Source organism: Papio anubis, chromosome 3 (genome assembly GCF_008728515.1).
Source record: "Papio anubis isolate 15944 chromosome 3, Panubis1.0, whole genome shotgun sequence".
Taxonomy (NCBI): domain Eukaryota; kingdom Metazoa; phylum Chordata; class Mammalia; order Primates; family Cercopithecidae; genus Papio; species Papio anubis.
In genome coordinates, this window is record NC_044978.1 from 132,091,500 (window position 1) to 132,103,794 (window position 12,295).

The window sequence follows — 12,295 nt, forward strand, 5'->3', positions numbered from 1 at the left end:
TGCTTATTTCTCATCTTAATGAGAATGTGTTTTAGTTTGTGTTTCTCTGAAGGAAGAGATAAGACAAGCACTTTGGGTTCAAGTATTTAATAGTTTATTTGGGAGGTGATATTCAAAAACTGGAGTAGGGAGCAAAGTAACACAAAAAAGGAGGAAATGCCAGTATGCGGGTGTGTTGCCTCAGCTCCTCCTCTGAGAACATGACAGAATGCCCCTCTGTCTGAAGAACTAAGGCTGGGGCATTTGCCCACTGACCCCAATCCCTACTAGTTGAGGGGTGCTCCTGGGTGTTACCAGGCTACACTTGCACACAAGGTGAGCTTCTTTCAAATTTGGAGAAGGCCCAGGAGCAGAAAGTGAAGAGACATGTGGTGCAGGAGTGGGATGCTAAGGTCTAAGCTCACATGGAACTGTCCACCAGAGCTGCAACCAAAATCACATAGGAGACAGCAACAAAAGTGTCTACTTCAGTCCACCCCTTGCACCATTCAGATCCACTCATGCACACCCTGGACTTTGTGAGGGAGAGGCCAGCTGTAATCTCTAGGTAACACAATACAGGACTAGAACTACCTAGTCCCCATTGCTGCTGCTGGTCACACAGCTGTAGTAGTAACTTCACCCTCTACTGTCCTTCCGGGAGTTCCCTCGCTCTTGGCTGCTACTTCAAGTGTACTAAGCTGCTTGCCTGGTGCACTGATCCACACGTTCAATCTCGAGAGCTCAGAGCCCTTGGTTACCTTGCCCTTACAGAGCTGTGGAGCATGGAAACACTGAGTTATCTCTGTGAAATCTCTGCCCAATTATGTAGCAGTAACCCCAGCCTCTCAGGAAGACAAATATATCTTTTCTCTGCCTGCTCTTCCACAGGTGTGGAAATCCCAAAGAGACCACGTGGCAGACAGTAGCAGACTCAGTGGAACCCTCAGTGTACTTCCAGGTGGACATGTTCCCCTGCTTTTTAAGTCCAGGACATCTAAACCAGCAGAGACTAAAGTTGCAGAAACAGAAGTGTAAATTCTAAAGATGGGTTAATGGGAATGATATTGAGAGAAGCCAGTACTGCTTGATTCATGGACCTGTGCATTTTAACTGTTGGAAGCAGGCAGGAAATACTCATTTAATGTAGGGACCTGGAAACTTTACATACAGGACCGATAACTATTTTAGGCTTTGTGGGTCATAATGGTCTTTGGTGCAACCACTTTGCCATCATAGGGCAAAAACAGCCACAAACACTACAAGAGTGAAAAGCATGGCTGTGTTCCAATAAAGTTGCATTTTCAAAAGCAGACAGTGGGCTGGATTTGGCTGGCAAGCCAGTTTGTTGAACTCTGGCTCAATCCATAAAACACATGCTGGAGGACAGTGCCCCAGTCTTCACTGAGGGCATCACCCATGAACTGCCACTAGCATGATGCTTATGACCAGTCATGTCCTGTGGAATATTACAGTAATAGCTAAAAATGTATTGAGCAGGTCCCATGACCAGGTATTTCTAGGCACTTTACATATAGCATCTTATGTAATTTCCATAACCCAACTGTGGTAGATACTATTAGAATCCCTATTTTATGGGTAAGAACATTATAGATTACCCTGAGCTAGTCTATCAGGGTTACAGACCTGGTGAGTAAAGGATGACAAGAGGAGGAGAACTGGGGAATCTTGCCTGGGCTTGACTTAGGACCTTTTAACTTCGCGATGGTATGAAAGCCATGCGCATTCAGTAATACCATACTTTGAGTAGCATGCCACCATTCTGTTTTTCACATTCAGCATTCAATGAATTACAGAGATTAGCTGTAGAGATAAAAAGGCCCCATATTTGCCTCACAGCTCTTACAACTCCATATCTTCCACTGACACCCACTGCACCCATTCTGGCTTATGCATAGGGCATTTTCCAAAGGAACCCACCTCAGGATTTATCAAGACGCGCCTGATAATACTGCAGTATTTTCCAAATCTTAGCAAGGAAATAATCTGTGTGACCTTTGGCCAGTTGCAGTCACTGAAACACAAGTTTCCCCATTTGGAAAATGAAAAAGATGGAACAGCTTGAGGTTTTCCAAACAGCATGCCGCCAAGCCTCTCATTATTGAGCTGATTCTTTGAGCTGAGACTTTGGTGCCTGACAGAGGGAGCCAAGTGAGAGCCGGCATCCTCACTTAGATTAAAGCAGTACCGCTTCCAAGTGTCATTTAGCAGAGGCCCACATACAAATGGTCTCTGAATTGCGAGGGCTTGACTTAGGACTTTATAACTTTGCAAAGGTACAAAAGCCATGCACATTCAGTAGAACCAGACTTTGAGTCTCATTTAGTATTCAATAAATTACAGAGATATTCAACACTTTAATATAAAATAAAATATAAAGCCTATAAAATAGGCTTTGTGTTAGGGGATTTTGAACTGCAGGGTGTATCAGTGTCCTGAGCGCATTCTTAGACTAGGCTAAGCTATCATGTTCGGTAGGTTGAATGTATTAAGTGTATTTTTGACTTACGATATGGGTTTACCGGAAGATAACAAGATCGTAAGTCGAGGACCGTCTGTACGCTGTTCTATGGGGCTCAGGGGTGGAAGGATGACTCTGCAGCTAAAAAATGATCTGAAGATCAGGTGATGCTAATGGGTTCACTTAGTTCTACTTGTGCTTCTGATATTAGGTGGATACAAAATACAATGCATGGTTTTCAATGCAGCAGTTACCCAGTGATTGAATGAAGATCAAATTATAACAATGGAAGTTAGTGAGCCTTAACTTCTTATTGCAATCCTAAATAGGTGCTATATTTCCCAAATAATTACCTAGAACTTCCAGCCTACCTCTGACACAAGGGAGAAAAAAGGTAATACTTTCCTTCCTATTATAAGCATTCTAGATGACCACTGATTCTTATCAGGGAAGCTTAGGAAATTCCACCCTATGTAATCACAAAGAAATGTGCCAGCCTGGGCAACCAAGTGAGACCTTATCTCTACAAAAAAATTAGCCAGGTGTGGTGGCGTGCACCTATAGTCCCAGCTACTGGGGAGGCTGAGGCGGGAGGATCACTGGGGCCTGGGAGATCGAAGCTGCAGTGAGCTGTGATTGAGCCACTGCACTCCAGCCTAAAGAACAGACTGAGACCCTGTCTTAAAAAAAGAAATAAATAAATAAATTTGAAGTTTTATAGTTTAGAAAATAAGACTTACTTTGATTTAGAGTATCATTATGTTCATATTGCTAAGTGGAGGGAAAAAAGTAGTCTACAAGTCAACATGGAAGTTAACCATTTATTTAAAATATGTATACAAACAGGCTGCAAGCCAGATGGTAGCTATGTCTGGTGCGGTTCAAGGCCGGGATCTTTAGTCCACAGAAGATAAACACAAGCCTGTGAGGGTGGGGTGGGGACACTGCTATCTCCTGCATTGTCTTGGTGAAGGTTAGCTGGAGCAACTATTCAGGTTAGCTTGACACACAAATCCCTATGGATGTAGTAGACATTGTTGCATTGGTCTTAAATCCCAAATCTGTGTTTACCAAGGAACCCTCTGACCTCAGTTTCACACCTGAGAGAATAATGTAACAACATAATGTCCACATTAAAACTGTACTGTTTAAATGAGTGATTTGGTACTCTGGGTTACAGATCTTTGGTCGGATGACTGGTATGAATTCATTACTCAGAGAATAGCCACCCCTTTGGATGCACTAAAAACAAAAATTCCAGGCCAAGAGTGGTCTGACACCTGTAATCCCAGCACTTTGGGAGGCTGAGGCGGGTGGATCACTTGAGGCCAGGAGTTCAAGACCAGTCTGGCCAACGTGGTGTAACCTCGTCTTTACTAAAAATACAAAATTTAGCCAGGCATGGTGGCACACACCTGTAGTCCCGGCTACTCAGGAGGCTGAGGCAGGGGAATCACCTGAACCCGGGTGGCAGAGATTGCGGTAAGCCAAGATCGCACCACTGCACTCCAGCCTGAGACAGAATGAGACTCCATCTTAAAAACAAACAATTCCTGAACATGAGAAACAAAACAAAACAAAACAAAACACACGCTCTCCCACATGCCCCGAGGCCAGAAGGCTCCATCTCAACTGATACCAGCCTCTCTTACCCCTCTTACCATACTAACTGCCACCACACAGGACTGAGTGTAAAACCAATGCCAGATGCAGAAACCCACTTTTCGCCTTTTGTCAAAGCAGGGCAGAAAGGCGGGGGAGAGAATGAAGTGTCAAGAAGCACTGTGTTTGTTCTATTAAGAAGAAACAGGGCCGGGCGTGGTGGCTCAAGCCTGTAATCCCAGCACTTTGGGAGGCCGAGACGGGCGGATCACGAGGTCAGGAGATCGAGACCATCCTGGCGAACACCGTGAAACCCCGTCTCTACTAAAAAATACAAAAAACTAGCCGGGCGAGGTGGCGGGTGCCTGTAGTCCCAGCTACTCGGGAGGCTGAGGCAGGAGAATGGCGTAAACCTGGGAGGCGGAGCTTGCAGTGAGCTGAGATCCGGCCACTGCACTCCAGCCCGGGCTACAGAGCGAGACTCCGTCTCAAAAAAAAAAAAAAAAAAAAGAAGAAACAGGATTTCAATAGAATATCTTGAAATTTAAAATTACAACAAATTTCTTAGAACTGTGGTTTATCAGCATATTAACACAGCCTCACATGAAGCAGGAACAACAACTGTCTACAGCAGGCATCTCTGCAAACGACGGCCTCTGGGCCAGATCTGGTGTTCACTGGCTGTGATGTACAGCCCTCCAGCTAAGTAAAGGTTTTACATTGCTGAAAATGGTTTTTAATTTTTTTATAAAGTTATGTTTTTTAAAAGAGGCAAATAGCAAAAAAAAAAAAAAAAAAAAGAGACCCCAAGATACAAAGTATCAGGCCCCTCTCAAAGTTTGTCAACCCCTGGTTTACAGGAATAATGAACTCCCCTCCGTCCTGCCTCCACCAACCAAAACAAAGTCTTTACAACAAAATACACAAGACCAACCAGAAACACAGATGGAAAGATGCCTTTTTAAACAAAAGACCACCCTCCCTTCTTTGATCTTAGCAACTTTAGTCTGAATCTGCATGACAGACGATTCAAATTTTTGAAATAAATCAAAATAAATAAATTATAGGGTTGCACTGAGAAATTTAGTGGACACTGAAAAAGTCAAATTGGCTGTTCTTCTTGAAGCTAGTTGAAAAAAAAATGTAAATATCCATGCATTCACAGAACTTTAAAGGTAGAAGAAACTCTCATTTTACAGATGCATAAAGGAATTTGGGGAATGTAAGGTTCTATGAAAACAAAGAACATGAAATGAAAAAAAAGTATTAAGAATTACTTAGTCCTTTTGATATCCATGAGAGGTAGGGAGAGCAATAATCCCAGCATAAGCACATAAATTATCAAACCAGGACACTAAAAATAATTAAAGAGATGGATATAATTATATAACTTTGAAAACATGTATTTCTTGATTGCATATTTGCTTCATTATATTGATAGACCTAGAAGATAGATTTACTCAAATCTTATTTTAAAAATATCTTTCAGAATGCACCACAAGAAACTTGTTTGGATTATATTTTTGTGTATGTGCAAAAAAATGGGCTGTGATAGAAAGTTTTTTTTTTTTTTTTTACTGTGAAAACCAATCAAAAAAGTTTTTAAAATACTGTAATGACTTGCAGGTGTTGTCAAGCCAATGACCTTTTATAATCCTACTGCTACATCCAAAAGAAAAGTTCTTTAGACACAGTACAGTGAGGTATCATAAAACACTATATATTGCCATTAAAGAATGCAAAGCAATACAGATAGTATACATTTATAGTATAAACAGTACAAATAGCAACTTATATTCATTTAACTGAGGTTTATTTTATGTTAAACCACATTAATTCGTCTCCATTATAGATTAGTTCTGACATCCGGGAAAATAAAATCAAAAGAATATATATATATATAAAAAAAAACATAAAATGAGCACATAAAATTTACCATCTTAACCATTTTAAAATTAAGGAACGTTTTTTAAAGTGTGGTTTATTTTCTTATAATGTAGAAATTTACTTAAGGATATATATACCCATATATAATATATAAGATATGAATTATATATAGGATATATAGCCTATATAATATATATATCCTGATATATAGGATATAAAATAGAGAAAATATATAATATACAAGGTGTATATAATATATGGATATCTATATCCTTAAATAAATTTCTATTTTATAAGAAAATAAACCACACTTTTTTAAAAGTTCCTTAATTTTAAAATGGTTAAGATGATAAATTTTATGTTATGTGGTTCTTACCACAACAAAAGTATATAAAAGCAATTTTAATATAAAAAGAGGATACATAAAACAGGATATAATTAAATTCTTATTTATTTAAAAAGTAGTTGTTAATAATGTTGGCTGTTTTGTTTCTTCTGAAGTATATTTTGTGTAAAAAGTATAGATATTTCTCTCTGTGTAATAAGGGAAGGGTATATACAGAGAACTGTAAGGCACAGGTATGTGAAAAGCAGGAATTATACTAAGAACAGGAAAAACTGATTAATCTTCATGATCACATAACCAAGAAAAAAGATAATGTGTTCCAAGATGATGCATTAATCAAGTATCATCCAAAAAGAAAAAAGTTCAAAGATAAAAATATAATGCCATGTTCCCAAATTGATGTTGTGACAGAATGTCAGGGCACCCGCTGGCAGACTAAATGAATTCCAAGATGACCAGTCTCAGGGCATCTACACACCAGTGATGCCCCAGCTCACTCAATTCCTGTAAGTATTGAAAAGTATTTATTTTTTAAAAAGAGGGCTACATGCAATGTGGTCTCCTGAATTGAATCCTAGAACAATGAAAGAATATTAGTGGAAAAGTGGTGAAGTCTGAATATTGTGTGCAGTTTAATTAACAGTGATTGTACCAATGTTAATTTCTTAGCTTTGACAAATGCACCTCGCTATATAAAATGTTAACATTAAGGGAAGCTGGGCAAAGAGTAGATAGGAACTTTCCTCACTATCTTTGCAACTTTTCTGTCAATCCAAAATTATTTCCAAATTCTTTTAATTTATTAAAAAGTGGGGAGAGAATTAAGTATCAACCTATGCACACAGAAACATAACACTTGGCTGTAGCAGTGTTCTCATAACAGCAACACAGGGGAATACAGCAAGTGTCATTTCAAAAATAACGCAGGGGTAAGAAAGGAAGTAGTGACCGGGAGAGTGGCTGAGTGAGCTTTTGTATGCTACAATCTTCTATTTCCTGACCTGCATGGGTGGTTGCACATAATTCATTGAACTATATTTTTTGGTACATTACCCTTCAACTAAAAAAAGATTAAAATATTTCCCTATTACTGATGCAGGTTAGAATGAAAAGGACATACAGAAATAAGGTATATAAGTAGGAAAGAAAACCTACGCAGGGACAGATGTAATAGTTATTAAATCCTAAGTAAAATTTCCAGAGCTGGAAAAGATCTTAGAAATTACCAAATCCAGGAGTGATCAGATTCCTTTATGAAGGTAGATCTGGAGATACTTATGCACTGCGGATAGGCAGAGGCCAGACTTTTGTATTTTAGCAAAGTTCCTCAGAAGATTCTGACACACACCTGGATCATAAACCACTGAACTACCCCAAGAAGGTTACGTGACCTTCCACAGCTAGAATGTTCCAGAAATAGTGCAAGAATTCTATTAATGAACCTCTACTCTACCTACAGTTCAAAACCCTCAGCCAAGATTCCTGAGATATTATACCACTAGAGAGAAATATCAGTAAGTTCTATTAACTTTAATGTGCTTATCAAAAAGATTTTTCTATCACAGTGGCTTTTTTACCCTATAAGACAGACTCTTTTTTCCAACATATTTTCAATTTTACATTTCCAGTATAGCATTAATACATTTGTCATTTATTAAATAATGGCAAATCACAGCATCATAAAGTATTAAGACTGAAAGGCTACTAACCTACCTATTCATTTTAAAGATGAGGAAACAAATGCCAGAGACAGGAGTTTCCAGAATTCAATTCTCCTTTTTTAGGTTAATAAGTTAGACTAGATTTCTTCCCCATGGTTACTGTCTGAGGAGATGAACTAATATGCGATACATGATATCTTGGATTCTTTCATGTTTAATTCTATTTGTTGTGATTTCTAAAAATGTATCTCTTTAAAACAACTGCTGTTGTGCAACAGTGTGACAGCAAGGGAACAGAAAACAACAAAAAAACTTGATTGAATACTTCAATCAAGGTGCTTCTTTCTTATGTGAGGATAAATCATACTGAATTAAGGGGAAATTTAAGAATATTTTTTAAGAAATAACAATTTCAGGTAGGCAATTGTGAGGAAAATAACAATCATACAAGCCAAGGCCACGTGATTCTTCCACAAGCCCCAGGGTGAGAGATCGATGCCCTGGTTTGTCAAATATTCTTCACCAGTACATCTGAAATTCAACAGAAAAAAGAATATAACTCATTCCTAGCATCTGTCAAATGTTACTCAGTATATCCACTGTTCCTTAAGGGAGCCTAAAGGTCAACCAAGCCTTTAATGATTATCCCTTCAGATGTCATAGCTAACAGTCATTGTGTGCTTACAATTTTGCTAGACACTAACAAGCAACACGATCCTAACTTAGTTAATTCCTAAAACAATCCAATGTGATGGACATTGTACACACTTAAAAGATGAGGAGACTAAGGTTTAAGGAACTTGGCCAGGTTTACAGAGTCATACTTTGAATCACCGACTTTTTAGCCTACTCAAATGTATTGGTTTCCAAATCTGTAATGCTGCTCTCTCCAAAGGGCAGAAACATTTATCAAGTAATAGTTCCCTTATCCCTGATAAAGAAAACATCTGCTTAAACAGATGACACCTATGACCCTTACTAAGATGATCAAAGCTCTTACAGTACTCTTCACCCTTGCAAACAGCCATAAAAAACAACACAGGCTAAGAATTCCAAAACCAGGAAAAGAGGTGTGCATGGTTTTCCTGCCAAAGTCATGTTCTGTCAGCTCTTACACCAAGACTGTGATGAGCATCACAGATACTCAGGTACAAGACATTCCCAGCAGACTCAGCTATTAGGTTTAAGCCTTAAGTGGCAGCTAGAGTAGAGTAGGATGAACTCCTTGCCACAGGTTAGGAAAGCACCTGATACTAAAAATACCTTGGACAGCCACAGTTACTGCCCGATACCATTTTTGTGCAACTCTTTGGAATTCAGCAATTCCAAAAACATACATAGACTCTCTTTTACTATAAGAATAATTTCCTCTTGGCCTAGCGCAGTGACTCACACCTGTAAGCCCAGCACTTTGGGAGGCCGAGGCTGGCGGATCACGAGGTCAGGAGATTGAGACCATCCTTGCTAACACGGTGAAACCCTGTCTCTACTAAAAATACAAAAAATTAGCCGGGCGTGGTGGCGGGCGCCTATAGTCCCATCTACTCGGGAGGCTGAGGCAGGAGAATGGCGTGAACCCCGGAGGCGGAGCTTGCAGTGAGCGGAGATCGTGCCACTGTACTACAGTCTTGGCGACAGAGCGAGACTCCGTTTCAAAAAAAAAAAAAAGGAATAGCTTCCTCCTTTGCCTTCTGAGGATGAAGCCTCATCTTCCCTCACCATGAAGCCCATGGTGGCTCCTCCTTATCTGGTCCCACTTTTCCCATCCACTTCATCCTGACCACCCTGATCAAGCCAAAAGAGAGGGACAGAATAAAGAAAACCTCTGTGTATAGAGGATTTCCTGTGAATAATTGAAAAGAGTAATTTGTCCTGTTATTAAGAATTATTTATATTCTACTTGAACATTCAGGAGATTTAGGATCATATCAACATTCTCTTTTCTCTCATTAATTTATGTATCAAAATCAAACCATTAGCAATCATAGAAAAGGAAAGTGTTACTAAATTCTTAAAACAATATTATCTAGTGTTATTAGAATCTATTTTAACATTATGTGAAAATGTTTTTTTCCTCAACTTACTCAAGTGTTTCTTGTTTTTTTAGAGGATAAATTGATTGATAGGGAATATTTCAAGTTAATTTAAAACAACACCATATGACTATGCGGCCTTTAATTTCATGATGTCTTCCAAATGCATGAGGCAGTGGAAGTGCCAGGATCTTGGCAGAGAAATGTTCACTTTCTTTGTGCTATTGCTGCCTATTTCATTCTTACTACTGTCCATGGGTTGGGCTCAGAAGTATCCGTGAGCTCATGGACCCATAGATTTCATAGAATCCATACAGTTCAGTGACCATAAGCCCTTGATAAAATATCAAAACCCCTCACTTCAATCTCAAATGCTCTGAAAACCAAGAATTCAAACCCACAATCGAAATATCAAAAGGATCTTTTAAAAGGCCCAAAACAAACAATAAGAAACAAACATAGGAAACATTGCTGCACGTTAAAGACAATTTTTACAGCAGCAGAATACTGAGGGGTTGTGTCGCATGTTCGCGTGCATTCACGCACAACTCACTTTATGGATGAGAAAACGTAGGCTCGGAAAAGTTCAGTACCCCTGGAAGGACTCATACAGATCTAAGCCCAGTGGCCTTTCTACATCACACCATGGTAGTAACAACACACATTTTGACACTGAACACAAACTTACGTTGCATAGTCACAAGTACTGTTTACTGTTGCATTGAGTCCTGGGCAGAAGTTTTGTCCCAAAAATTCATTATGCTGCAAAGCCTATAACACAAGCGGGAGCAGGGCAAGGTAAACAGTTTTAAATTTCAAGAAGTTTCCAAAGTTATCACAATCATGCCCTCTGAGTTTAATCTTTATTGTTATTTCTGAAAACATATTCACAGTCTTTGTCTCACTAAACCAACTAATGTTATTTTCCCTGGCAATCAAGAAGCCTAGGGCTGGAACTTTGGCTTCCAATACAAAAGAAGTAAAGTATTTGGTCAAAGCGGGAGACCTCTGGCTATATTACACCGTAGCTCCTTCCTCCTTCTCTCCCGAATTTTGTAACTCCATAAACATTCTAATTAAAACGATACAGTGTGCTCAATGAGTATTGTTAATTTACAGTGACAATCTTTTGTTCTTGTTTGTTTTCATTAGAACCAGTTGTAATTTCTGGAAGTTAGAAGCTTGGTTATACTATACTAAGACACAGACAGTTTATTTTGGAGTTAATGAGCTTGCAAAAGTCAATATGACTATGCTTATTATATGGTCTTTGTTCTTCTAATTTTCCTTTCATTATAAACATATGTATTCTAGTCTCCCATCTCTCATTTATTTCCTTATTGAACTGAAACACAACAATATGTTTTTCATCAATTAGTCAATCTTTCTCCTTTACTAGGAGGTATCTCCCCACTCTTCAGCCCTTTAAAGGATGACTGAGGAAAATAGCAAATGACTCCCCGGCCATGTGTTAACCAAGGCTAACAGGAAATTCTCATTCCTTGCTCCTAAAAGGTTTCTGGATGGGAGACTTTCACAGCTCATGGTCAGGGAAATGAGAATAGGAAGCTCGATTTCCATTGTTCCTAGCTTGGGAACGCAGTCACAACGACAGACAAGGAAGACTTACCGTAAATCCATATCGTGGAATGCTGAAGTACTGAAGCCATGACAGCCAAGATGCAATGGTTGTGAGATTGACCAACAGACCCGAAAAAATCTACAAAAAGCAAATACTAAGAGTCAGGACTGCTTGAGTAATTTCATGCAGAATTCTAGAGAATACCCTCTTCAAGTCCCTACCACTTTGTAAGTATTTCTTTTAAAACCAACTCTTTCTTGAAGTTCTTTCCACTTACTCTAGACACTCACTAAACTCTTCTCCTCTGCATGTGCACATCTCTATATAGCTGAAGTCATTTATGGTTTTAAAGGAAGAACAAAATATCTAATACATATTAAATATTCCATTTAATTGGAAGATCCTCAATTGTCAAGACTATGTACTCAACTTTATTTGTAACTGCACGCAATGGAAGGTCAAGAAGCACTGACTATTATAACGACACAACCACTATGTGTGCTCACCAATACACCTGGCATTGGAAGAACCTATACCAGGTCAATCCTGAGCATCACACGCCCACCACACTTCACATAAGATTTGTTATTTACAAAGGTTTGCAGTCTATATCCCTATGACTTTAGCAAGGATATGAGGTTCTGAATGCAGGCTTAACATAACCCAAAGTCTAGAACTGATACAGAGTATAATGTGGCGAGAGGCTGAGCATAAACAGGATTA

At 39.0% G+C, this 12,295-nt stretch overlaps 1 protein-coding gene across 3 annotated transcripts in view; it reads right to left on the reverse strand.

The window, feature by feature from the left end:
- Positions 1-7,807: 7,807 nt before the first annotated feature.
- The window catches only part of ABCG2 (ATP binding cassette subfamily G member 2 (Junior blood group)), a 138,609-nt gene continuing 134,121 nt past the window's right edge, over positions 7,808-12,295 (reverse strand). For all 3 annotated transcript variants that reach the window (XM_009207155.4, XM_009207154.3, XM_009207156.4), the window contains exons 14-16: positions 11,621-11,710; positions 10,679-10,761; positions 7,808-8,488 (exon numbers count right to left, since the gene is read on the reverse strand). In XM_009207155.4, the coding sequence (XP_009205419.1) occupies positions 8,341-8,488; positions 10,679-10,761; positions 11,621-11,710 (321 nt within the window). In that variant the 3' untranslated portion in view covers positions 7,808-8,340. The remainder of the gene's footprint in view (positions 8,489-10,678; positions 10,762-11,620; positions 11,711-12,295) is intronic.